The sequence below is a fragment of the Agelaius phoeniceus genome (assembly GCF_051311805.1).
Source record: "Agelaius phoeniceus isolate bAgePho1 chromosome W unlocalized genomic scaffold, bAgePho1.hap1 SUPER_W_unloc_1, whole genome shotgun sequence".
In the NCBI taxonomy this organism is placed as follows: domain Eukaryota; kingdom Metazoa; phylum Chordata; class Aves; order Passeriformes; family Icteridae; genus Agelaius; species Agelaius phoeniceus.
Window position 1 is genome coordinate 5,980,071 of NW_027509866.1, and position 24,281 is coordinate 6,004,351.

A 24,281-nucleotide genomic window follows, 5' to 3' on the forward strand; every position below is an offset into this window, starting at 1 on the left:
CCGTTGTCACTCCCACCGCGAGACCGAGAGTTAGAGCCAGTGCCTACGTCTCCAGACAGTGACCTCAGCGACCAGGGGCACGGCGAGCCTCTCCGCAGGGCTTTGCTCAAAGACCCGAATGTGTCTGTGGGTTGTGCCCTGCCTGCTGACCCTGCGGAGGAGGCAGAAGAAGCAGGCATGGAGGCCGGCCGTGCCCAGGCCGCCCCTGCCCAGGCAAAGCCCTGCGGGCAGGAGCCGCCGGCAGGAGCTTGCCCGGAGCCTGCCCAGCCCCTGGCACGCAGCGTTCCTGCCCGCCCCGCTGGCAGCGCAGCCGCCCCGCAGCCCCCGGCCCCGCGGCCACGGCGCTCCATGGCCAGGACGGCCCGGCGGGCCCTGCGCCGCCTTTTCTCCTTCAGCTGCCTCAGGGGGCAGCCAGAGCAGTGAGCCCGGGGCCCGCACCAGGACGATGCCCAGAGACGCCGGCTCCCCTGAGCACGCCCAGCTCCCGGGGGCAGCGGCCGGTCCCAGAGCCGCCGGCAGCAGGGACAGACCAACCCTGGGCACACACCCATGGATGGGTGGGTGGTGGCCAAGGCAAACACTTGCCAAAGGTAGGTCCTGCTGCCGGCCCCAGCCCCTCAGCCCCAAGCCAACAGCAAGGCAGCCTGGTCAGGCAGAGCCGGCTGAGGAAGGGTGACAGCGCTGCCTCGTGCACTCCACAGAAGCTGACTTTAGGCCTGGGCTGCATTGTGGGGGTGCATCCCCACCCTGCCCCCAGGGAGGGGGGTTTGGGAGCTGAGAAATGCTCCTTGGGCCTCAGCATTGCAGGTAAATGAAGGCAAACCCATTCTCCTTTCACAGGGCAACTAGGAAAGTGCCTCCCTGGGTACCCTTAAAATAGAGTGGAGAAAGGTGTAAACCCTGGATGGATGGCCTGGGGTCCTCACCTCCACAAGAACCACTGGGACCCCAGTGCAGAGAAGCACAGGGCGAGGAGGGACTGATGGGACACTGCTGGAGACAAGTCTTGTACTGTCCACTGTTTGATCTCTTCCCCAATCCACCCCACCCTCACTTTTCCCTCTCTTTCCTTCTCACTCTCCTGTTTCCAATCTGCTTCAATTTCTCTACCTAACATTTATTGTTAAATAAAATCCCTGGGTTTGACTTTGGTAGATGATCTCCTTGGCACCTTAATTCAATAAGAGCCGTCTCTCCATAAGAACATATTCAATGCTGGTGCAGAGTGGAAGAGTCTGGACTTTAGGCTGAACCTGGAATGCAGTCTGATCCAGTGTGTGTGGATTTATATTTTGTGCTGCATGTCATGACAGATTTTAGTTCCTTAGGGAAACGCCCCTACCTAAAATATTCCCTCTTGGAGCTTTGTTCAAAGCCATTTGGACGACAGCTGGAGATAGAATTGTCTTTAGAGGTCATGTGGCAATCCCCAAATGTAAGAGGATCTGCTCTTCCTGTGCTCCACTCTCCTCATTAGGCAGTTTCTCCTGGAGGTGCACAGCTGCATTTTTGGTGTCCGTGACTCCTGCCAATTCTCCTCCAGAAGATGGCAGGAGGCTGGATTTGCTCTGCAATGTCTTTTGGCACTGACAGCAAGCTGGGCATGTTATTTACAGAGGTTTATTGTGGCATTGCAAGGAGGGCTGAGGGACATTTGCCTGTGAATAGCAGCAAAATTTAAGACTCTGCTGTGTTTTATTTATGGCGTGTTTCCAGATGCTGGGCACAGAAATAATTTGCTTAATAAATAATACAAATAAACAGACATCCAACACCTTGTGCTCGCAGCCCAGACAGCCACACACAGAGGCACAGCCTGCCAGGGAGCTGGAGGCTTTGCAGCAGTTCTGCTTTCATGGAACCCTTCAGGTTGGAAAAGACCTTCAAGATCATTTGGTCCAATTTTTGAATGAATCCCACCATATCCACCAACCCAAGTGCAATTCCTACTCATTTTTGAGCACTTGAGGGATGATATCTCCACCATTTCCCTGGGCAGTCCATTCCAATGCTTAACCATCCTTTCAGTGAAGAAATCTTTCATAAGATCCAACCTGGACCTGCTGTGTCACAGCTTGAGGCCCTTTCTCCATGTGCAATTCTTTCCTGGGAGAAGAAACCAACCCTGACCTCACTCACCTCCTTTCAGTGGCTGTAGAGAGCAATAAGGTCTCCCCTGAGCCTCATTTTCTCCTTTTTAAGGTCTTCCTCAAGCCATTACTGTAATGAGTGACCAAGGGCTGGACAATTCCTTTTCCAGCTGTTTTCCTCTCTTACCAGAGCCCCATCAAGTATCCCAGGGCACAGTGAACAGCTCGTGACCCCCAGTGCTGGATGATGTGATTTCAGTATCTTTAGGTATCAGAATTAACCTTGGGAAAATTATTCCAGGCACTAAAATCTGGGAATTTTAATTTACATTATCAGGCATTGGAACAGGCTTCCCAGAGTAGTGGTGGAGTCACCATCCCTGGAAGTGTTCAGAGGGGGTGTGGATGAGGACAGGGTTTAATGGTGTTGACAGTTGGACTGGATGAACTTGGAGCCCTTTTCCAACCTTTGCAATTCTGCAATTCCATGATTTGGGTGATCTCCCAGGTCCCTCTGCCCCGGCTGCAGAAGTGATGTGTGGAGTCACCACTTTGGCCTGGTCTTTGGTTCCTGGAGCTATTTTAGGTGTCCCAAAGTGTCCAATGGGCTGTAGTAGGGAATGGGGCTCCTCTTGGCTCCCTGTCCTGTTGACCAGCAATATGTAAATGCACAGATTGGTTGACTAAAGTTTCAATAAATTCAGTGCCAAGGCAGCTGGATCACACTCAGGCTGTAGAGAACTGGATGATCTTGAAGGGTTTTTCCAACCCAACCCATTCTGTGATTTATTTCACCCTAAACCAGACGTGCACTTTGTCAGGTGATTCACACTCTAAACTCTATTCAGTTTGTTGATTAGATTGTCTTTAATTGATGATAATTAAATCAAGATGAATAAATAACAGACACCCCAAATTATGCAGATGAATCCCAGTCTTGTCCTGTGCCTCATTTTCTCCACAGGAATAATTTAATTAATTTTTACCTTGTAAGGATAAATAAAAATATCAACATATTCAACAGTAAAGAAAATGAGGTCAATATTCCACTGTTATGTCTTCATGGACTGAAATGACTGGTTGGGAGAAGACACCAGGCCTGGCTAAGATTAGAAAGATAAAAAACATATTGAAGGCATTTTTTCCTCCTCATAGGTACATTCTGGCTGGAGTTCCAGAGCAGTTTTTATTCCCTCCTATCCCTTGGAGAGAGCACATTTTCTCCATCCATAAGGATGAAGAAAGAATCGTGCCAAGAGCAGAGTGACAGTGGTAAATGGATAATAAATGTTTTTACATTAACTGTTCCAGCTATGGCTGGGGTGAAATCATTCCAGGAGACAGCAGGAACAGCACAAAGTAATTTGGAATCTTCAGGAGTGCATGTCCTGGGACATCCAAACCCAAAACACATGTTACACCAGGACTGTGTGGTAAATAGGTATGATTCATGCTGATAAAATTGAAACAGTAATCAATATTGATACAGTAATTAATATTTGGGAATAATAAAACAGTTAAAAGTTATAATGTCAAGAAAGAAAGGGAGAGGAGGGGCTCCACCCCCCTTCCCTGCCGATGTTCAAGGACAGGAGGAAAAGCAAGAGATAACAGTTACTAAAAATTAACAGAAAGAAGGGAAAATCTGGTTGGGTCCCAGGAAAATGCCCACTATAAGAGATTTATTGCTTTGATGTAAAATGTAGTAATATGTTAGTTTTGGCTTACATTGTACTGGCTTGGTGCGCATGTGTAACCCAAAGGTGAATTAAAGGACAAAGAGGAAGAGTAGAGCCTTCATCAGTGACGACCCCCAAAGACTTGTGCGACCACCAAAACGAGTGGTGGAGCATGCGCGGTAAAGGTGGTGGTGAGGGCAGAGGTAGAAGTGTGATGAATCAGAAATGGGAGGAGATGGCATTGACACATGGCATATAAGGGGGGGATCTTCACTTGGCAAGCTCGTAGGTGAGGTGGCAAGGGTCCAAGAGCCCTGCGCTCCGCACCCCGCGGTTATCTTTTGCTTATGCGCTATTATTGGAACCAAATTATCCCTTATTTTTAATCAAATTAATTGTCAGTATATATCTTCTAAACTATTCAATTAAAATTGCTGCTATCTGAAATATTGTTTGGGGTTTTTTTATGAAGGGATAATTGAGCAAACATAACAACAGGGAGACTTCAAATGCTGCTGTTTAAAGTTTAAAGGCGTGTTGGATAGAAAAAGGAGACAGAGGTGCTGAGAAATTCCTAGGAAAATGAAGGATAGTAGAGAGAAAGTATGGAGACTGGAGAAACAGAAAAAACGAGAATTATTAATGTTTTTTAAACATTTGGTGTCTATTCTAGAGCCTTTCTTCTTCTATTTGAGGTAAATATTTAAAAAGATCTAAAAAATGGAGGAATATTCAGCATTGCCATGGGCTGGCACAGGAGGGGAGATTTCCCCTGGAGAGAGGCTCCTATTGCAGGCAGCTGCAGATCCCTCAGCTTTGGCTGCACAACAGCTGGAAATGCAAGTCCAGGAGCTCTGTCCATGGCCAGCCCCAGCAGGTGACAGCAAGGACAGGGCCCTGGCAGCTCCAGGACATTTGCAGGGAGCACCTTCAGCAAGTGCTGGGGGCTGGGACTGGGTGCAGAAAAGGCCCTGGGGGTCTCTGCAGCCAGGCTAAAGGAACAAAGTTTTGTTATGAATAAGAACCTTGACTAGGCCAATATTCAAGCAGCAATCAATTTATTATTTAATATGGTAAAGTATGAGCAATACAGCGCTGGCTACCATGGGGGAAGTTTTCCCTCCAACTGCACACCGATAATTGAGGGTTACAGGTATTTATAGGGGTACTCATTGTTAAAAGTTGTGGTGAGGAACCAACCACCGACAAGTGAGTCCAAATAAAATGTAATTTATTAATTGATAGAGCAAGCAATAATAGGCAAATTACAGCACTGGGTGCAGCCAACAAAAGGCTTGCACCCACCCGGGAGTCACCGCTCCACCAACGGCCCACGCCACTCGGCAGTTCAGTCCTCCTTTTTATCTGTTGTTGTTGGGTGTCCTTCTGGCATTCTCTGCGTCTGCACCGAGAGTTGCTAGGGGGTCTTATTCTGCCTTCTGGTGGTCATCTGGACGAAGGCTCCGGTCCTCTTCCTCGAGGTCTTACAATAGCCTTTACCATATATAGGCACACAGCTACATATAGTTACACATTTGTCTAGTTAGCCTTTCAACATATTAGCTTCTGACAGTTTGTGGTTTAAGCCTTATGACAGTTATTTTGCAATATATTAGCCCGTTATATTCATCTTTCAACATATTAGTTGGTTACATCTATCCTTGCGGTTTTCTCTATTACTGGCTTTTCCCCCTCTTAGAGTCTTTTTAGCAACTTGATGAACAAACTAAGACATTAACTCATTACACTCATCAGCTTTTTCAGCAGTTTCTATTTCCAATTTTTTTACTCATCAGCAATTTTTATTCCAAATTATTACATCACAATTCTATACAGTATTGTGATTTGAATTTCTCAGGATGTATTTTCAAAGGAGTATCCCCAGATGGTGATGGTCCAGTTTCCGAAAGAAGAAAGACGAATTCCATCTGGTGGAGTCCAGCTCTCCAGATGTGCCCACCTTTTAATTGCAGAGACTATAAATCTCATAACAGTGATGTCCAGCTTCCCTTTGGTCGAAACCATAAATCCTTGAGGTGATGGTCATCTTCCTTTCTCAAAATGTTTTTCTCTGCTTCAATAAGGCCTGAGATAAGCATATTTCCTATGTATATATTCCAAAGCTATAGTTTCAAGGATACAAGTAATATTCTAAAATTCTACTTCAAAAGGTTATTATTGCAGAGCTTTTTTATGGATTAAATGCAAGCAAAAAGCAACATCCTTAACACCTTAATTCCAATGCTCCTAAATCAACCAGAATTAATTGCAAACAAAAGATAGGTTCAAAGGCCTTTTTCCATGCTTTATTTTCCTCAGTTATTATTAGAATTCACAGCTCTCCCATTGTTGGGGTCCACACATTTTGCATTCGCAAGTACACACATCACCTGTTTGTACCTGACACGAAACACAGCTTTGCATCTCACAATGGTAGCAGCCAAAGAGGATCCACTCTGCTGGGCTGTACTCCAGTGTTCCTATGGGACACGGGTGCAGCTCATCAGGCCCATGCTGCTCCCTCCCTCCCAGCCAGCTCCCGTTGCACAAGAGCCAGCCCCTGCCCTGCCAAAAAGCAACTTGGCTGCAGCTGGCTGAGAAGGATTCCCCCTCCTTCCTTCCCTCCCTTTTGCCCCTCTGCCAGCCAAAAGGGGAACCTCTGCTGCCTGTCTGGGCACCAGCTTCGGGCTCACCTGACATCCAGGTGTAGAACGTGTCCTGGAGGATCGTGCCGCAGCTGAAGTCGATGAGCTTCGCCTTGCCCATGGCCAGGTCGACGAGGACATTCTCGGCCTTGATGTAGCTGTGCAGGACACTGAGGCTGCTGCAGGGCCGCACGGCCTCCAGCACCTGGTGGAACAGCCCCCGTGCCACGGGCTCCGTCAGGAACCGCCACTCGTGCAGGAAGTACCAGAGGTCCTGACAGCGCTGCGGACGCTCCGTGACGTCCTCGGGCATGAAGCACGAAGCCCTTGGGCACCTCGAACCAGTCCAGGAGCCACACGCCGCCGTGGAAGCCAGGCTGTGACACCATCCACAGCAGCACCAGCTCCAGGGGCACAAGGGCGCCCTTGCGCTGCAGGGGGACCGCGATGCCGTCAGTGGGGCCGATGTTGCGCCATGCCTCGGGCAGCCCCTGCCCTGCTGCGGCTCGCCATGGCCCGGCCCGGGGCGCTGCGCGGCCTCCACTCACTCCACGCTCACTCCCCTCACAGCGTTCCAGCTGCTGCCCTGCCGGGCCTTGCCTCAGCCCTGCCCAGAACGCCCCGCCGGCTCCTCCCGCTGGCCCCGCTCACTCACCAGCCGCGCCCACTCCGAGATGCACTCCTGGGACACTCGCTTGCTGGCTGCCACCCTCTGACCTGGCCCTGTCTCTTACTGGGGCGCCGTCGGCGAGCTGGGTCCCGGAGTAAACGCTGCTGCAGCCACCACTGCCCAGCAGCGGGCCCTGCCGGTAGAGCTGCTCTAGGGGAGGCCTCTCTGCCCGTGCGGGCGGCACCGCGATCCCGCTCTTCTGCCCGGGGCACCCGCCCGCCCGGCGCGCTGCTGCTTGCCGAGCCGCCCCAGGCTGCGGCGGCTTGGGGCCGGCGGCCGAGCTGGCGAGCGGCGGAGCTCGGAGCGGGGCAGCTGCCGGCCACGCTGTTGGCCACAGGGCGGGAGCCGGGCGGCAGCAGGGCGGCTGCGGGCGGCACCGCGGCAGGGGCTTTGTTTGGAGCCGGGGCCTTGGCTGGGGCTGGGCCAGAGCCCGTGCCAGGCTCAGCCAAAAGACCGCGATGCTCCGCCAGCACCAGAGCAAGTGGCTCTTCCAGCGGCGCCACAGCCAGGACGGAGAGACCCCGGCCGAGGCGGAACAACAGCGGGCTGGGCGGGGGCGGGCACGGGGTGGCCCCACCGAGGGGCGCTTCGCGGGACGCAGCATCAGCCGGGCTGGGAGAGGCGGAACACGGACGGCACAGGATGGGACGGGACAGCACGAGATGGGAGTAGAGTGAGTGTGAGAGGGAGAAGGGGATGAGGAGCGAGTGAAAAGTCGAGGGGGAAATCGATCGAGAGAAGCGCTGCTGCTGCTGCTGCTGCCGCTGCCGCTGCTGAGCCGCCGGAGCTCGCGGCCGTTCCTCCGTTGCCCCCACGAACCCAATGGAGGAGCCACCGCGCGCCCCAAGGAAGGAGAGAGAGAAACAAACAAATCACACCCCAAAGTAATTCCTATTAGAAAGGTAACCAAATAAAACAAGGTAGCAATAAAGAAGAGTGTTGGCTTGTGGCTTCTTTCTTCTTTGTGTGAGACGAAGCATTTCATGGGGAAGAATTTCCTCTTCTGACAATTTTGCCAGAGTGGACAGGAGCAGAGCATTTAATTTTCAAGTAGAAAAGGGAAATTGTGTCAGTAACGTCATCTCTTTTCATCCTCTGTTGACACAGTTGCAGGCTGCCAAAAGACATGGTCTGCAGTGTGGAACTTGGGGCCAAGTTTCTTTTTCTGCCCGAGGATGAGGAGGGGAAGAATCCCAGAATCATGGAGTTGTGGCATGGTTTGGCTTGGAAGCGATCTGAAAAATCCCATGGCTGCAACCCCCCTGCTGTGGGCTGGGGACCCCTTGCACTAGACCGACTTCTCTAGAGCTCCATGCAGCCTGGCCTTGAACACTGTCAGGGATGGGACACGCACACCATCTCTGGGCAACCTGTTCCAGGAGAGTCTTTTTTCTAAATCCCTTACCTGAACCTAATCTCTCTCCATTTGAGTCCATTCTCCCTTGTCCTGTCTTTGCCTGCCCTCATACAAAGTCCCTGTCCAGCTTTCTTTTAGGTTGCCCTCAGGTACTGGAAGGCCGCAGCTGGATCAGGCTGGGTCTCTTTCCCAGGCTGAAGAAGCCGAGCTGTGTCAGCCTTTCCTTGCAGGAGAGGAGCTGCAGCCCTGGCACCATCTGGGTGTCCCTGCTGGGCCCCTGCTGCAGCGTGTCCATGTCCTTGCCGTCCGTGCCGGGGAGCCCGGCAGAGCCGGAGGCAGCGCTGCAGGTGCAGGGTCAGCGGCGGGGAGGAGACCCGGCCCTGGCAGCGGCTCCGGGAGCAGCGATTGGCGCTGGGCCGCCCGCACTGCAGAGAGCCGGGGCCCTTGTGCCTGCCCTTGTGCCCAGGGCGCCTTTCCCCGCCGCTCGCCCGCCCGCCCGCTCGGGGGAAATGCCCCCTGTGCCGCCCCTCAGGGCCGCCCCTTGCTGCTGCCCCAGGGGCTCCCGGCGCCGGCTGGAGGGGCCCAGGCCTCGGCCTCACCCTGCTCAGCCCAAGGCCTGGAAAAGCAGATTCAAACACCCACCCAGAAAGTGCCCCAGGATGCCAAGGTCAATCTTTTCTCTACAGCACGGGTTTGCTATCAGAGTCTGCATGGGATTATAAAATCATCAGGAGGAAAGAGCATGAACAAGTTCTGTTTTGGCAGTACCTCAGGGCTTTGAGGGAGAGGGTTTGTGGTGCTTACTCGCTCACAGGGACTCACAGAAAATATGAAATGGTAAAAATAGTCCAAACCCCTTAGAACTTGGAAGGAAAACCTGCGGCACTGGAAGCTAGCACCTCAGAAACACCTGGTTTTGCTCCTCTCTTGCACCTGAGATCTTCCTGGGCAGGGACAATTCTTCCAATTGCATCAGCGTGGCCATGGCTAGAAAGGGCAGGGAGCAGATGGATTTAGCTTCTCCTGCCAGCCCTGAAATGCCAGTTGTCATTTGTGTGCACTGAGGATTCCGTTTCAGACTCTGAACTGGCGCAGCTGCTCCTTGGGCGCTGCTCGCACACAGGCGCAGCAGTGCTGCAGCAGCTGTCCCGCACTGTTGCAGGGTGATGCCATTTCCTGTTTCACCTATCCCAACCCCTCAGGTGTGCCAACCTTTCCTTTCCCCTTTGCCCTCCTGCTAAGAGCTGCCCATCAATCTTAACATTCCAGCAAGGGCGTCGTGTGGTTGGCAAAAGTTCAAAAGATGCCCCTCAGGTCTGGGCTCATTGGCCTGTCCAAGTGTCTTTATCCCTTGAGCCTTCCCCTCCTCCCACCTGGTTGGCCCTCACCTGTCCCTTCCCCTCCCCCTGTCCCCGGGGCTTAAAAGGACACAAGACCATGTGGCCGGGATTCTATTGGGAGCTGTTACAAGATTCAGAGGTCTACCATCCTGGAATAAAACTCTGGATTAAAACTCTACGATAGAATCCTCTCCTTTCTCTTCACCAACACCTGAACCTTTTCCACCAGAGGTTAACTGAGTTCCTACTATGCCTGGATTTGTTCCAAGTGCCTAGCTGCAGCACCCAGCCGGCCAAAGGTATCTCTGAGGTGAAACACCACAGCTGCTGCCTTTGGTCCAGCAGCAAGGGTCAGACGAGGCCAGGCACCCCACACCTGGAAATATTGGGATTAATATTCCATACCGCACACAGAGAGGGCTCTGGAGCCTCCCCAGGGCCACCAAGGAGCGCAGGAGGGAATGTGCCCGGGATCTGGTGCAGAACCGTGGGGTTGGGGGGATCCTTCGGTCTCTTTGATGGGGGTGGGAGCGGGGCAGATGGAATCAAGATGAGACAGGGATCAGACAGCCCCACACCAGGCAGCGTTTTCTCCTCTGACAGCTCCTCTGAGCTGAGCGAGCTGGTGAAGCCTGTGGAGCAAATGAGACCCAGGAGTGAGGGAAGGGCTGGCTGGGAAGGAATCAGATAAAGCCTGTGTAGGCATTTCTCTTTCCTAGGGGCTCCTGGGGAGACAAAGGAGACAAGAAGGATGTCCCATCCCACGACATTTCCTGGGATATGCTTTGGTGGTGACCTTGGCAGTGTTAGTGGTCTCAGGTTATTGGGAGGACTCTATGATCTTGAAGGTCTTTTCCAGTGGAAATAGTTCTGCAATTCTAAACTTCCATTCCTGCTTTTGAAGGATGCACTCCCAAATAGACCCACATTTGTGTTTTTAAGGAATTTAGCATCTACCTTTCCTTGAAAGTAATAGGAATCAGGCTTTAAATGCTCTCGAAACACTTGAATTCCTTGATCTTAAGCTGTGTGTTTGAATTGAGGTGCTTTTGTACAGAAAGCTCTGACCATGGGATAAATGCAGGCAATTCAGCCACAATGGCACTTGTTTCATCTGCTTTTCTTCTTCCTTTCCCCATGGGTGGCCGATTTGGGAGTATTTGTCTTGTACTTTGAGTTCCTGCTCAGACTTGCTCCTGCATGTGCTGTAAAGTCTTCTCTACCCCTTTCTGCTGAAACATGCTTGCAGACTGGTGGGAATTGCTAGAGACAAAGTATTGGAATATTATCCCAATATTACCAGGTGGAATGTGCCTGGGCTCGTCTGAGCCTGGCTGCTGGGCCAAAGGCAGCAGCTGTGGTGTTTCACCTCAGAGACGCCTTTGGCTGGCTGCAAGTTGCAGTCAGGCACTCGGAACAAGTCCAGGTATGGTAAAACTCAGTTTACCTCTGATGGAAAGGCTCCAGGCTAGGTGAAGAGGAAAAGGAGATGGATTCTGCAGAGGTTTTAATCCAGAGTTTTATTCCAGGGTCACAGATGTCTGAATCTTGGTAACAGCTCTACAGAATCCCGACCGCATGGTCCTGTCTCTTTTTAAGCCTGGGGAAAGGGGGAGGGGAAAGGGTAGGTGAGCCACCAACCAGGTGGGAGGGGGGGAAGGCTCAGGGGACAATGACACTTGGACGAGCCAATGACCCAGGGCTGAGGGGCATCTTTTGAACTGCACCAACCAGACCTTGCTGGAATGTTAAGATCGACTGACAGCACTTAGCAAGGAGGCAAGGGGGAGGGGAAGGGAGAATGTATTGCCACACCTGGGAGCTGAAACAGGAAATGGCATCACACTGCAACAACAAAGCTTACAAACCAGGCCCCAGTATGATTAGCCCAGTGTCCCTGCCTAAATCCAGGTATGCTTGTATTAAAAAGGAGCAAACTATTCTAACTCACTTGCCTCCTCACTTGCGCTGCCATGGGGGAGCAAAGGGGGTGAGGGGCTCTTTGCAGATGAGGGTCTCCTCCATGTGCTCCTCTTTTTTTTTTTTTTTTTTTTTTGTAGCTCATGGGGAATCCTGTGTGCCATTCCAACTCTTTGTTATCAAATGTGTGAAAGCATGGTGCTGCTGTAGCAGCAGCCTGAGTTCAGTGGGAACATGTCCAAAGCACTGGGTCCCACAGCAGTGGGAACAGTGAGAGACTTGCCTCTGCTGCCATGGCCATCCAGCCTGGGGAGAGCAGCTGCTGGGGCTTCCCCCATTCTGCCAACAGCAGTCTGCCTCCAGCATGTGGCCTGTATGGCCATGATTTTGCCAGAGTGTGGAAAATGCGTTGTTTGAATGTGTTTTGATGGTGTCTGACATCACCTGACTGGAGCAGTTTGGTGGGCAGGACGCCCTGAGGGCAGGGCCATGGCAGGGATGGGCGGCTGGCACTGGCACTGGCACTGGCAGTGTTATTTTCCCAGGCAGGCTCCTGGTACAGCTGTGGGGGAGGGCAGCAGCAGCTGTATCAGCCCAGCGAGCAGCAGCACATGGAGGAGACCCTCATCTGCAAAGAGCCCCTCACCCCCTTTGCTCCCCCATGGCAGCACAAGATGATTCCCCACAGGGGAAGGGCTGCTGCAGGCTGGAGACTCCTGCAGCCAGGCCTTGTTGCAATCTCCTTGCTGCAGCTGTGCCTGGAGGATGTTGGCCTGCAGCAGCTCTGCTGATGCCCGGGAATGCTGCTGGGCTCAGAGAGGCAGAGTGTGTGCAAAAGCTGCATTCAAAGCACTGATGGCGAGACCCCGCAGCCGCTGGCAAGGGCAGCAGCTCTTCTTCATTCTGTGCAGGTGAGAGCCCAGCCTTGGAGCCTGTCCCTGGGGACAGGGAAACGCTCTGAGCGTAGGTTTGAATTTTCAGGGACAGTCCAAATGAGAATTGCTTTGAGGCAGGTGTTGTAATGTTGGTTTTGGGTCTGTCTGCAGGAAAGAAAGCAGGAAGAAACCCCTTGAGCAACAAAGGAGAACTCTGCATGGCAAATTTACACCCTACAGATACACTGATCATATCAGCCCATTGAATACTGGGGGCACCTAATGCAGAGAGCAAAGCTTCTTTGAATAGATAGGAGAGATAAGACTTGAAGAAATGATTTTGCAGATGCAGAAAAGGGGATCAGACCCACGGGTCCCATGGCTCAGGCTTAGTTCTGCCAAATCAAGCATGATTAGTTTTATCTTTTCTGTTGGAGTGTATTTCAGAATGACCTGCCTATTGTGATATTACTGCTAAGAAATTTGGAATTGTCAGGAACCGCCAAGATCAGAAATATTTTGAAGCAGATCATGTCTATGTTGGGCTTGGGTGTCTCTGCAATAAAGAAAGCAGGGAATAAAGCCATGGAACAATGAAGCAGAGCAAAAGTGGAACGTTTGGATGGTCAATTTGTTCCCTACAGCTATTGGCCAGCTGAATTACGGGGTCATCTACTGGGAAGTGCAAAGCTTCTTTAACTTCCACCTCCTGGTGCCATTGTTTGTGTCCCAGCACTTGGTTTGATGTGAAGACAAATAAACAAAATCCCACACCAACAAGCTGCAACCCAGAACTGAGTGGGAATTACAGAAATAAAGGCCTTGAAAAGTAGCTTTGGAAAGGGTCTATATCCTAGACAGTGTGAAAGCCTCAGGCCTGGCCAGGCTGGGCTTAGGGCTGGCTGCCCTTGGCAAGGGAATGGAAGGGGATGGAGTCGGGGTGGGGTTTTGCAGCCATGGAAACGAGAGAACCATGGTGAGCGTGTCACAAAGGGGCAGCCCCAGGCTGGGCTGGTGCAGGTTGTGTTGACACAGCCCCAGTGGCAGCAGACGCGTCCGGCTCTGCCTCTCTGTGCCGAGCGCTGGCGATTGGAGTCACCCGGCCTTGTTCAAAGGCTGGCACCAAGCTCCCGGCGCTGACTGCTCTGAGAGCGTTCCCAAATTCCAACCCAGGCACTTCTGCCAGGCAGAAACACGGGTTCAAACATGGATTTCACTGGAAAACGAAAGACCCCTGAAGGAAAAGGTGAGGATAGAAAGGAGCTGAAAGGCTGAAGCCAAATGGAAAACAAATCCCACCAGATTTCAGAGAAAACTGGTCTGTGGTGGTCAGTGCTGTCTCTGTGTCAGAGTAGGTGGCTGACAGCTACAGATGATCCTGCAAGGATGCCCTGAGGCATCACAACATTCTGTCATTAGTTTACTCTGCTTTCTCCTTTTTGACAGTGGCCAAATCACTCATACTGTCAGCCAGGACAGGGACTGTGGCCACAGCTGACCACAGATTGGACAAGGTCATGAGATGCAAGTCCTGTTGCTTTCTTTGCCATCAACGTTAGGTCTCACTACAGATAAATTTCCCATTCTTCCTCTGCTTGCTGGTTGGGCCCAACCCTCAGGATGGTATTACGGTGCACTAGAAACACCAATAATGCCTGCCTGTTGTGGGAAGGTTTTTGTGGTTTGCAGAACTAGCAGTCACAGCTAGTGTGGGTTTTTCCAGTGGATTCACAGGCCAGCCTTAAGAAAGAATCTTTTTTTCTTTTTTCCCCTCTTATCATTGGAGGTTTCCACCTTTACGTTCAGACTTGCTAACTCAATACTCTTCAGAAAAATTAAATGCAGGCCAGTTCCATGAGAAATAAAACCAAATAAATTTTCTCAATAATTAGAAATTATTCCCCTCGAGTGCCACACCCATTAGATTTGCTGATGATAAAGGTGGGAGTTCACCTAACTCACTTCTTCCCTTGTGAGCATGGCTCAGCCTCACACAGAGGTGAGGGGGGAGCTGGGCCAGTCTCTGTTGGGAGGAAGGGTCTTGTGGCAGCGCAGAGAGGCTGTGCACATTGCCAGGGAACAGCTGTGCCCTGCATGTGCCCCTGCAAGGAGCTGTGCTGCTGCCAGTGCCCCTGGAGCTGCAGGGCTGCTGAGCTGTGGGGCAGGCAGAGGAACAGGAGGGTGCAGGTGCAGCTGAGCCATTCCTGGAGAGCACAGGGCTCTGGGCTCCCTGCTGTCCCAGGGCAGCCCAGAGGCCAGGCTGTGCCTGTGCTAGCTCTGGGCAGGTGGCTCAGGGTTTTGCCCTGGCCTGCCTCAAGTGTCTGCCAGCAGGAGCATGTTTCCCTGTGCAGCTGTTTAGAAGTTTGCAGGAAATGTGTCCCATGAAATATGGAGCTTCAGATGCTTTAGGTTTGCATGGTGGCCTCTGTTCTATTTTGTGTCTCCACTTTGCAGGCCTGACTGGCTGCCCTCTTGCCAAGAGGTTTTCCCTGGCAAGTCCCTCCATGCTCCTTCCCTCCAAGCCATTGCCTCCCATCCAGAAGAGCTCTCCTTCTACCAAGCCAGGCCCAACATGCAGCGGAGAGCAGGAGAATGGGGAAAATGGCACCGGCTGGGATGGGTCCTGGGTAAAAAAACAGGAGCTGATTTCAGAGGGAAAAGGATGTAAGGTAAGGAGACCAAAGTAAGTGCAGTGTGGTAAATGTTCAGGTGATGTGCTGTGGGCAGAGCTCTGAGACCTTTTCCCTGACAGGAACTGACCCTCTCACTGAAGTTTGAACAGGTCCTGGTTTGGCTCTTTAGCTGGGCCAGAAATGATGGGATATGAAGGAAGGGTGTGCACCTGCCCCTGCTGCCCCCAGCCCCATTCCTGGCCATGGCATGGGGGCCCTGGAGCAATGTGGGCAGGCAGAGAGCTTGCAGAGAGCAGCAGGGCAGGGAGCTCTGCTGAACTTCCTCAGTGCCAGGGAGCCTGAGATGATGGATGTGTGGGAGCTGGAGAGCAGCCAGCATCCCGAGAGCTCAGCAGCATCTGGGCTCCAAGGCTGCTGGGGAAGTGCAGGAGGGAAGGGCAGCAGCAGGAGAAATGAGGGGCCTGAGAAAACCAGGTTTGGCATCCTGCAGAATGGCTTTGTGGGGACGTGGCTGGAGATGAGCAGTGGCTGTGAGACACCTCAGGGGCAGGGAGAGAACAGTGATCTAAAGCCACTGCCATGCCATCCAAAAGGGCAGTGGAGGCAGGGGCACCTCAGAGCATCTTCATGTCAACCATGTGAATGCCAGCTGGGAATGCAGCCACTTGCAGAGGAGTGAGCATGAGGGCAGAGGTGGCAAATGTGTGACACGATCTGTCCCTCACCACCTTCCTTTCCTAGGTCACCTTTCCCCATCCTGGGCCAAGCTGCTTCATCAGTTTGGCTTTTCCTGCCAGGTCCCAGTTAAATGCATGGCTAAATGTCTTGAAGCATGAATGGGGGCAAGTCTGGATGCTTGACCTGAGCACTGTGTTCTACTCTTTCCAGACTTCCTTGCTCTATTCCAGTGGTGGGGATATGAAGAAGGGGTCACTGGCACCACCTTTGATCCCCCCCATATGCAGGGCAGTGAGTCCCCCTGTGGGCAGTGCTGCAGGGTCTCTGGAAAGCTCTCCCCAGCTGGAATTCCAGGAGTCCCAGGAGATGAGGTAAGCCAAGGTGTCTGCTGCTGCAGTGTGCTGTTCAGTTCTCTCTTCCCATCTCGTGTGGGTTTTTTGCCCAGTCAGGTGTCCCATGTATTTAGGCAAGCCTCTGTGTATTCACTATTTTGCCCATCCATGATGATCCAGCACAATGTCAAAGGCAACAGCAATGCCCCAAGAGCAGAGGTGGTGGTGGGGAAGAGGAGGCAGGGCTTCAAAGAACCTCCTGATGGGTCCTCTGCTGGACTTGGCTATTGATTCCCTCTGCAATGTTTGTGGTGTCATTTGGGAACTGAATTGCATGGGTCTAGATCCTGCAGATCTTTGAATGCTGTGATCCTTGACTGTCAACTTCTGCAACCAGGAGATTATCTGTGGGCAAATATTGGCTACTGGAGAGGTGTCTGCAAATTCAGGTGCTGCTTCTGTAAACATCAGGTGTAACTTCACTGTGCCTGGGCCTCCGCTGTGAAATGAGATTCCAGATATGTTTTGGGGTATAAATGCATAATCCAATCGATGTTTATTATTTTTATCTGGGCTTATGATCAAAGAGGGCAAGGTGGTAGAGAAAAGGCATAGGACTGTACCTTATGGAAAGATATTGGCTTGGATATGCGTAAGAAAATGTAGCTGTCAAGCTTATCTGAGTGATAACAATAAGGAAGGAGATACAGAAGTATCATTCTAATTGAGAATCTTCAGTGGGGCTTTTAAGGTGTGCAATCTGAATCTCCTCCCCTAGCAGCTGAGTTGGAAACAGCCTTTTTGTTCTTGAAAGAGCCAGCAGGTGTAATATCATTCTCAGGAGACAGCAGTGCTCTGATCCCATGTAGCACGAGGCTGTCACCAGGGTAAGGCACGGGCAGGCCAAGTCAAGCTTTGGCAGCTGTACAAAAGTAGCTGCCCTCGATATGGACTCGTGTCTCAGCTCAGCAGCTCTTGCTGCTTCAGAGAGGCTGTAGGAGCCACTTGGCTGCAAAAGGAGAGACAGCAGAAATGGGGAGTTCTGGTGCAAGTTGAAGAATGACTGCTGCTGGTGGTGGGGAAGAGGAGGCAGGGCTTCAAAGCACCTCCAGATGGGTCCTCTGATGGACTTGGCCATTATTTCATCCAGAGCTTGGCCAGCTCTCTGTGACTCCAGAAACTGAAAGCTTAAGGACAGTGAATTAGCTTTGCATCCTGTTGGTTTATGGGTTGCATTTCCTCCTTCATCAGAGTGACCATGTTTAAAAGTTTTGCCTCCTTTCATGGTACACCTATTCCCTCCCTTCTCTTTCTACCTCCTCACATGTTCTTTTGTCCTCCATTTTCTCCAGGCCAAGACCCAGCAGCATAAACAAAGAGAAGAACTCTGAACTTGCAGGTGGGTACAGGGCATGTCTGTCCTAAAATGACCATTGTAGTCTTGACTCAGAGGTGACATTTGGAAAGCTTGGATAAATCCTATTCTTTTAAAAAATTCTTTAAATTCATTTCAATTCTTTGATGGGCTCAGTGGGCTCTCCCAGAGCTCAGTGGGCTCTTCCAGAGCCCAGTCCCTGGGAGTGTTCTCTGGTGGTGCAGTGAGAATTCCTCCACTTTGCAGGTGTGACTAGGTTCATTTTCTCCAAGTCTTTCCGGCCTTGGCTCCTTCCCTCAAAGCCATTGCCCCCCATCCGGATCAGCTCTCCTTCTTCTAACAATAATAAAATGGACAGCATGGAAGGAGAGAACAAGGAAGCAGGCACTGGCTATGATAATGACAGTAGAGAATACCAGGAGCAGAGTTCAGAAGGAAAAAATTCTAAGGTAAGGAGACCAAACTAAGTCCTGTGAGGTAGATTTTCAGTTTATGTGCTGGAGGCAGAGCTTGGAGAGCTTTTCCTATGCTGTGAGCCCAGGGAAGCAGCTGAGCCAAAGAAGAGCTCAGCTGGACACTGTGCTTCAGGCTGTCTCTGCAATGGGTGTGTAGTGCAGCCTTCATGTCCTCAGTGTGGATCAATAACAGGAGAGGTCTTACAATGGTTTCTGGGCTCTGCCGTGGTTCTTCCTCTGTCTTATGGCTGAGAAAACACCAACAAGCAGTCAGAGCAGCTAAAGTTGTCCACTCTGGACAGGCTGTACTCCTAGATTTAGTAAGCAATGGGTTTCTTTGAACCGTCTCTGTGTCTTGGTGATGGTTTCTGTCAGCTGTGCCTGGTTAGGATGGAAAAAGGTGTTTGCTGGAACAGGCAGTCCTGCAAAGGCAGTTTCAGGTTGTCTCAGCTTTTGACTTGTACAGCCATGCCCTCTGCACAGTTGTCCCTGCTGCTATTTCAGGACTTCATCAGCTTCTGGGCAGCTGTGTGCTCTGGCATGGCTTTGTGCAGAGGGAAGGGATGGGAGGTGGCCATGGGGAGAGCAGCCCAGAGCCCAGCCCCACGATTGCCTTTGCAGCAGGGCCAGGGCCTGCAGTTGTTTTGGGTTTGCCATGGGGTGCAGCAGGAGGCAGATGAACAACAGCTTTGGTAGACAGAATGTGCAATCAAGGACTCTGGTAGTTGATTTCAGCCTTGCAGAGAAAGGGCCCAGTGTATCCCTGACAGGAACTGACCCTCTCACTGAAGTTTGAACAGGTCCTGGTTTGGCTCTTTAGCTGGGCCAGAAATGATGGGATATGAAGGAAGGGTGTGCACCTGCCCCTGCTGCCCCCAGCCCCATTCCTGGCCATGGCATGGGGGCCCTGGAGCAATGTGGGCAGGCAGAGAGCTTGCAGAGAGCAGCAGGGCAGGGAGCTCTGCTGAACTTCCTCAGTGTCAGGGAGCCTGAGATGATGGATGTGTGGGAGCTGGAGAGCAGCCAGCATCCTGAGAGCTCAGCAGCATCTGGGCTCCAAGGCTGCTGGGGAAGTGTAGGAGGGAAGGGCAGCAGCAGGAGAAATGAGGGGCTTGAGAAAAGCAGGTTTTGGCATCCTGCAGAATGGTTTTGTGGGGACGTGGCTGGAGATCAGCAGTGGCTGTGAGACACCTCAGGGGCAGGGAGAGAACAGTGATCTAAAGCCACTGCCATGCCATCCAAAAGGGCAGTGGAGGCAGGGGCACCTCAGAACATCTTGATGTCAAACATGTGAATGCCAGCTGGGAATGCAGCCACTTGCAGAGGAGTGAGCATGAGGGCAGAGGTGGCAAATGTGTGACACGATCTGTCCCTCACCACCTTCCTTTCCTAGGTCACCTTTCCCCATCCTGGGCCAAGCTGCTTCATCAGTTTGGCTTTTCCTGCCAGGTCCCAGTTAAATGCATGGCTAAATGTCTTGAAGCATGAATGGGGGCAAGTCTGGATGCTTGACCTGAGCACTGTGTTCTACTCTTTCCAGACTTCCTTGCTCTATTCCAGTGGTGGGGATATGAAGAAGGGGTCACTGGCACCACCTTTGATCCCCCCCATAGGCAAGGCAGTGAGTCCCCCTGTGGGCAGCACTGCAGGGTCTCTGCCAAGCTCTCCCCAGCTGGAATTCCAGGAGTCCCAGGAGATGAGGTAAGCCAAGGTGTCTGCTGCTGCAGTGTGCTGTTCAGTTCTCTCTTCCCATCTCGTGTGGGTTTTTTGCCCAGTCAGGTGTCCCATGTATTTAGGCAAGCCTCTGTGTATTCACCATTATGCCCATCTATGATGATCCAGCACAATGTCAAAGGCAACAGCAATGTCCCAAGAGCAGAGGTGGTGGTGGGGAAGAGGAGGCAGGGCTTCAAAGAACCTCCAGATGGGTCCTCTGCTGGACTTGGCTATTGTTTCACACAGAACTTGGTCAACTCTGTGTGACTCCAGCATCTGAAAGCTGAAGGACAATGAATCAGCTTTGCATCCTGTTGGTTTATGAGTTGCATTTCCTCCTTCATCAGAGTGACCATGCTAAGAAGTTTTGCCTCCTTTCATGGTACACCCATTCCCTCCCTTCTCTTTCTACCTCCTCACATGTTCTTTTGTCCTCCATTTTCTCCAGGCCAAGACCCAGCAGCATAAACAAAGAGAACTTTGAACATGCAGGTGGGTACAGGGCATGTCTGTCCTAAAATGACCATTGTAGTCTTGACTCAGAGGTGATATTTGGAAAGCCTGGTTAAAACCCATTGTTTAAAAAATTTCTTTAAATTCATTTCAATTCCTTGATGGGCTCACTGGACTCTCCCAGAGCCCAGTCCCTGGGAGTGTTCTCCAGTGGTGCAGTGAAAATTCCTCCAGTTTGAAGTGTTGAGTGGCAGGAGCTGGAGTGGTGCCTTGGGGCCCTGGAGATGCAGTGCAGGGCAAGGAAACATTCCTTTCCATCCTGCACATGCCTTTTATCTCCTGCAGCCTTTCTAGTGTCACAATTAGGGTAAAGAAAGCATTTATCATGAAATGAGAGATGTTCCCACTCCTTCCTCCTGCTTTTGAAGAAGAAAACCTTTCCTTGGGGCAGTTTCTGAGCTGAACCCTTTGAGATCTGAAGAGGATTCATGGACATTGTCTGGTTTTGCACTGGCAGAAATCTGGAAATTTCCTATGATAGAAAGTCCTGTTGAATTTTCCAATGAAGGAGAAGGTGGCTTCCAAATGGATGCAGCCTAGGCAGGGTGTGAGTTTGTCATGCTGTGACAGCACAAGCCCACAGCCACCCATGGCAGGTTCACAGTGACAAATCTCTTGCCCAGCTCTCTCTGCCTGTGTCAGTGTTGCAGGCTGAGGCTGGGGCAGGAGATGCCTTCTGCCTTGTCCCTGTCCCTGCCTTGCCTGATCCCTGACAAGTGGAATTGTGCCAGACAAAATGCAGTCCCTGGTGCATCTGGGTCAGGCAATGCTTTCAAGTTGAAAGCCCCAATGACACTGTTGTTGTTCCTGTGTCATCTCTGGGTGTGTAATGATAGGAGAGATGAGACTTGGAGAAATAATTCTGCTGATGCAGAAAAAGGGATCAGATCCCCTGGTTCCTTTGGGGATCAGGGTTAGTTCTGCCAAATCCTGGCTGTGGCCCCTTTGGAATGACTCCTTACTTGCTGATATGCAGCTGGAATGCTTAATGCAGCTAGGGAATAGTATTGCTCACTAAGTAAGGTGACAATTTTTCTGGATTAATTCTGTACTAGAAATTATCTATTTCATTAAACCTTACCTGTTGTGGTTTTAAAAATGATCAGGCCATTCTACAGGGATAAAAAAATACAGATTGGAGAATGGTCTTTTTTTAATGATCTGCCCTTTGTAATCTCCACTAAAATTTTTTTAATTGTTATGAACTGCCATGATCAGAAATGTTTTCAACCAGGTCATGATTATGTGGGGTTTGGGTCTGTGCAGCAAAGAAAGCAGGAAATACAGCCATGGAGCAATGAAGCTGAGCAAAACCAAAATATTTGAAAGCTAATTTGTTCCCTGCAGATTTGGGTCCTTGAATACTGGGGACTTGAAATGGGTATGCAAAGCTTCTTTTACTTCTGACATGGGGTGCCATTGTTCACGTACCAGCACTTCCTTCCTTGTGAAGAGAAATGGAATGAGTTTTGGAACCAACCAAACCCAACCCAGAACTGAGTGGGAGTTACAGAAACAAAGGCCATGAAAACTAGCTTTGGAAACCAATTATTTCCTAGGTGTAATTGTCAAATTCTGGAGACCACTGTGGGTTGCCAACTGTTTGGAAGGAAAGGGATTTCAAAGTAGTGGATGGGCAATGAGTAACACCTAAGCAAAGCAGTAGAAGCTTTGTCTCTTGGCTTCCCTGCTCCATACAGTTAGAGGAATTCTAGTGATGCTAGTTTCATGAAATAAAAAAACAGAGTGATCTTCTGAATAGTAAAAACACCTTGGACGCCTCATCAATCTTTGGATGGATTGATTGTAAGGGTGGGAGTTCACCTAACTCACTTCTTCCCTTGTGAGCACGGCTGAGCCTCACACAGAGGTGAGGGGGGAGCTGGGCCAGTCTCTGTTGGGAGGAAGGGTCTTGTGTCAGCGCAGAGAGGCTGTGCACATTGCCAGGGAACAGCTGTGCCCTGCATGTGCCCCTGCAAGGAGCTGTGCTGCTGCCAGTGCCCCTGGAGCTGCAGGGCTGCTGAGCTGTGGGGCAGGCAGAGGAACAGGAGGGTGCAGGTGCAGCTGAGCCATTCCTGGAGAGCACAGGGCTCTGGGCTCCCTGCTGTCCCAGGGCAGCCCAGAGGCCAGGCTGTGCCTGTGCTAGCTCTGGGCAGGTGGCTCAGGGTTTTGCCCTGGCCTGCCTCAAGTGTCTGCCAGCAGGAGCATGTTTCCCTGTGCAGCTGTTTAGAAGTTCGCAGGAAATGTGTCCCATGAAATACGGAGCTTCAGATGCTTTAGGTTTGCATGGTGGCCTCTGTTCTATTTTGTGTCTCCACTTTGCAGGCCTGACTGGCTGCCCTCTTGCCAAGAGGTTTTCCCTGGCAAGTCCCTCCATGCTCCTTCCTTCCAAGCCGTTGCCTCCCATCCAGAAGAGCTCTCCTTCTACCAAGCCAGGCCCAACATGCAGCGGAGAGCAGGAGAATGGGGAAAATGGCACCGGCTGGGATGGGTCCTGGGTAAAAAAACAGGAGCTGATTTCAGAGGGAAAAGGATGTAAGGTAAGGAGACCAAAGTAAGTGCAGTGTGGTAAATGTTCAGGTGATGTGCTGTGGGCAGAGCTCTGAGACCTTTTCCCTGACAGGAACTGACCCTCTCACTGAAGTTTGAACAGGTCCTGGTTTGGCTCTTTAGCTGGGCCAGAAATGATGGGATATGAAGGAAGGGTGTGCACCTGCCCCTGCTGCCTCCAGCCCCATTCCTGGCCATGGCATGGGGGCCCTGGAGCAATGTGGGCAGGCAGAGAGCTTGCAGAGAGCAGCAGGGCAGGGAGCTCTGCTGAACTTCCTCAGTGCCAGGGAGCCTGAGATGATGGATGTGTGGGAGCTGGAGAGCAGCCAGCATCCCGAGAGCTCAGCAGCATCTGGGCTCCAAGGCTGCTGGGGAAGTGCAGGAGGGAAGGGCAGCAGCAGGAGAAATGAGGGGCCTGAGAAAAGCAGGTTTTGGCATCCTGCAGAATGGTTTTGTGGGGACGTGGCTGGAGATCAGCAGTGGCTGTGAGACACCTCAGGGGCAGGGAGAGAACAGTGATCTAAAGCCACTGCCATGCCATCCAAAAGGGCAGTGGAGGCAGGGGCACCTCAGAGCATCTTCATGTCCAAAACCTGGATGCCAGCTGGGAATGTAGGAACCCTTAGTGAAAAGTGAGCATGAGGGGAGAGGTGGCAAATCTGGGACATGGTCTCTCCCTCACCTCCTCCATTTTCATTCCCTATCCTGGTCCAAGCTGCTTCATCAGTTTGGCTTTTCCTGCCAGGTCCCAATTGAGGGCATATCTAAATGTCTTGAGGCATGAATGAGGGCAAGGCTGGATGCTTGATCTGAGCACTGTATTCTACTCTTTCCAGACTTCCTTGCTCTATTCCAGTGGTGGGGATATGAAGAAGGGGTCACTGGCACTGCCTTTGATCCCCCCCATACGCAGGGCAGGCAGTCCCCCTGTGGGCAGCGCTGCAGGGTCTCTGCCAAGCTCTCCCCAGCTGGAATTCCAGGAGTCCCAGGAGATGAGGTGAGCCAAGGTGTCTGCTGCTGCAGTGTGTTGTTCACCTCACTCTTCCTTTCTTGTTGGGTTATTTTTCACAGCCATCTGTCTCCTGTATTTTGGCAAACTTCTGTGTATTCACTATTTTGCCCATCCATGATGATCCAGCACAATGTCAAACCCAACACCATATGCCCCAAGAGCAGAGGTGGTGGTGGGGAAGAGGAGGCAGGTCTTTAAAGCACCCCCTGATGGGTCCTCTGCTGGGCTTGGCTATTGAATCTCTCTGTAATTGTTGTGGTGACATTTGGGAACTGAATTGCATGGGTCGGATCCTGCAGATGTTTGAATGCTGTCATCCTTGACTGTCAAATTCTGCAACCAGGAGAATGTGCTTGGGCAAATATTGGCTACTGGAAAGGTGTCTGCAAATTCAGGTGCTGCTTCTGTAAACGTCAGGTGTAATGTGACTGTGCCTGGGAG

General features: G+C 51.5%; 2 protein-coding genes across 2 annotated transcripts in view; both read left to right on the forward strand.

Moving 5' to 3' along the window:
* The window catches only part of LOC143692464 (uncharacterized), a 270,414-nt gene that overhangs the window by 168,647 nt on the left and 77,486 nt on the right, over positions 1-24,281 (forward strand). The gene's annotated exons all lie outside the window — the stretch shown is intronic.
* The window catches only part of LOC143692401 (TOG array regulator of axonemal microtubules protein 2-like), a 58,586-nt gene continuing 52,258 nt past the window's right edge, over positions 17,954-24,281 (forward strand). Inside the window, exon 1 of the mRNA XM_077172635.1 lies at positions 17,954-18,043. Coding sequence (XP_077028750.1) covers positions 17,954-18,043 — 90 coding nt within the window. The remainder of the gene's footprint in view (positions 18,044-24,281) is intronic.